This window comes from Mandrillus leucophaeus, unplaced genomic scaffold (assembly GCF_000951045.1).
Source record: "Mandrillus leucophaeus isolate KB7577 unplaced genomic scaffold, Mleu.le_1.0 Scaffold35, whole genome shotgun sequence".
Taxonomy (NCBI): domain Eukaryota; kingdom Metazoa; phylum Chordata; class Mammalia; order Primates; family Cercopithecidae; genus Mandrillus; species Mandrillus leucophaeus.
The window spans coordinates 416336-418002 of NW_012103698.1; the positions used below are offsets into that span (position 1 = coordinate 416336).

The 1667-nt window shown below is 49.4% G+C and overlaps 1 protein-coding gene across 1 annotated transcript in view; it reads left to right on the forward strand.

The window, feature by feature from the left end:
• Positions 1–1667, forward strand: part of EPB42 (erythrocyte membrane protein band 4.2) — a 38463-nt gene that overhangs the window by 14661 nt on the left and 22135 nt on the right. Inside the window, exon 7 of the mRNA XM_011989333.1 lies at positions 498–797. Within this exon, the coding sequence (XP_011844723.1) occupies positions 498–797 (300 nt within the window). The remainder of the gene's footprint in view (positions 1–497; positions 798–1667) is intronic.

The window sequence follows — 1667 nt, forward strand, 5'->3', positions numbered from 1 at the left end:
AGATGCAGTCAGGAAGAGCCTTGTCCTTTCCCCATCATATAAAACAGGGTTTCTCAACCCCATTTGACACCATTGACATTTGGGTCCAGATATGTCTTTGTTGTAGAGACTGTGCACCCTAGGACATTTGGCGGCATTCCTGACCCTCAGAGGAAGTCTAAATTCTTTCACACAGGAAGATTCAGTTCCCTGCAAAACTGTCCTCAGAGACAGTGTTGACTTGTCCCCAACCTTCCTCTCTCATCGTTCAAGGGGCGAATTCATAGCACTTGAAAAAGAACTTGGTCCTTGAGTGGTTTGGAAGAGACACACTGTATCGGTGGTGGATCTGCCTGACACAGACATTTTTGGGCTAAATACGGCCTTAGAGGCTTGCAGAGCTCTCATGACTTTGGCATTTGAGCAGAAGTGGGTAAATGGTTTTGATTCCCAGGGTTTTATGAGAAGCGTGTATACCACCCGGGTAAAAGGTCAGCTTTGTTTCTTCCCTTCTCCAGGGTCTCTTCAGGAAAAAGAGGTGCTGGAGAGAGTTGAGAAAGAGAAAATGGAACATGGGAAAGACAACGGCATCCGTCCTCCCACTCTCCAGACTGCCAATCCTCTGTACCTGCTCTTGAAAGCACCCAGCTCCCTACCCCTAAGAGGGGATACCCAGATCTCAGTGACGCTGGTTAACCACAGTGAGCAGGAGACAGCAGTGCTGCTGGCAATCGGGGTCCAGGCTGTGCACTACAATGGTGTCCTTGCTGCCGAGCTCTGGAGGAAGAAGCTGCACCTCACACTCAGTGCCAACCTGGGTAACGCTCTATGGCCCCACCAGACACCCCCACACACACACAGCACCTGCCTTGGGCAGGCAGTAGCCACAGGGCACCCCCTGCAGTCTCTAGAGATGGCTTTGAGCCCCTGCTGCTCACTCTCGTGTTCTCTCTCATTCACTCATTCAACACATATTTACTGGGCCCGAAGCAGGAAAAAAACATGATGCCAACTGCAGTCAGATAAGTAAACAGACCCTTCACAGCAATGTGAGAAGTGTTTGCTGAGTTTAACAGAGTGGAATGGCAGGAGAGCACCTCCCCTCAGGCTGGAGTAAGCTGCCCCCAAATAAATTGTACTGCATTGAATCTGGAAGGATGAGTAGGAGAGTAATGGCCAGAAAAGTAAGTCACAGCATTCCAGACGGAAGGAGTAACATGTGCAAAGCGCCCTGCTCATCTCTGAGGTTCTTATTTACTTGGTCTGAGATGGGGTCCAGGCATTGTTTTTTTCTTGTTTTTTGTTTTAAACACCCTGTGTTATTCTACGGTTAAGATTCCCTGAACTAGAACAATTGCTTTTAAATTTTGCTGCACATTAGAATCACCTGGGGAAGTTTGACGCTCAGCCTGTATCTCAGGTCAATTAAATCACAAATTCCATGGTGGGCTGGACGCAGTGGTTTCTGCCTGTAATCCCAGCACTTTGGGAGGCCAAGGCGGGTGGATCACCTGAGGTCAGGAGTTCAAGACCAGCCTGGGCAACATGGTGAAACCCCAACTCTACTAAAAATACAAAAATTAGCCGGGCTTGGTGTCACACGCCTGTAATCCCAGCTACTGGGGAGACTGAGGCAGGAGAATCGCTTGAACCCAGGAGGCGGAGGTTGCAGTGAGCCAAGATCGTGC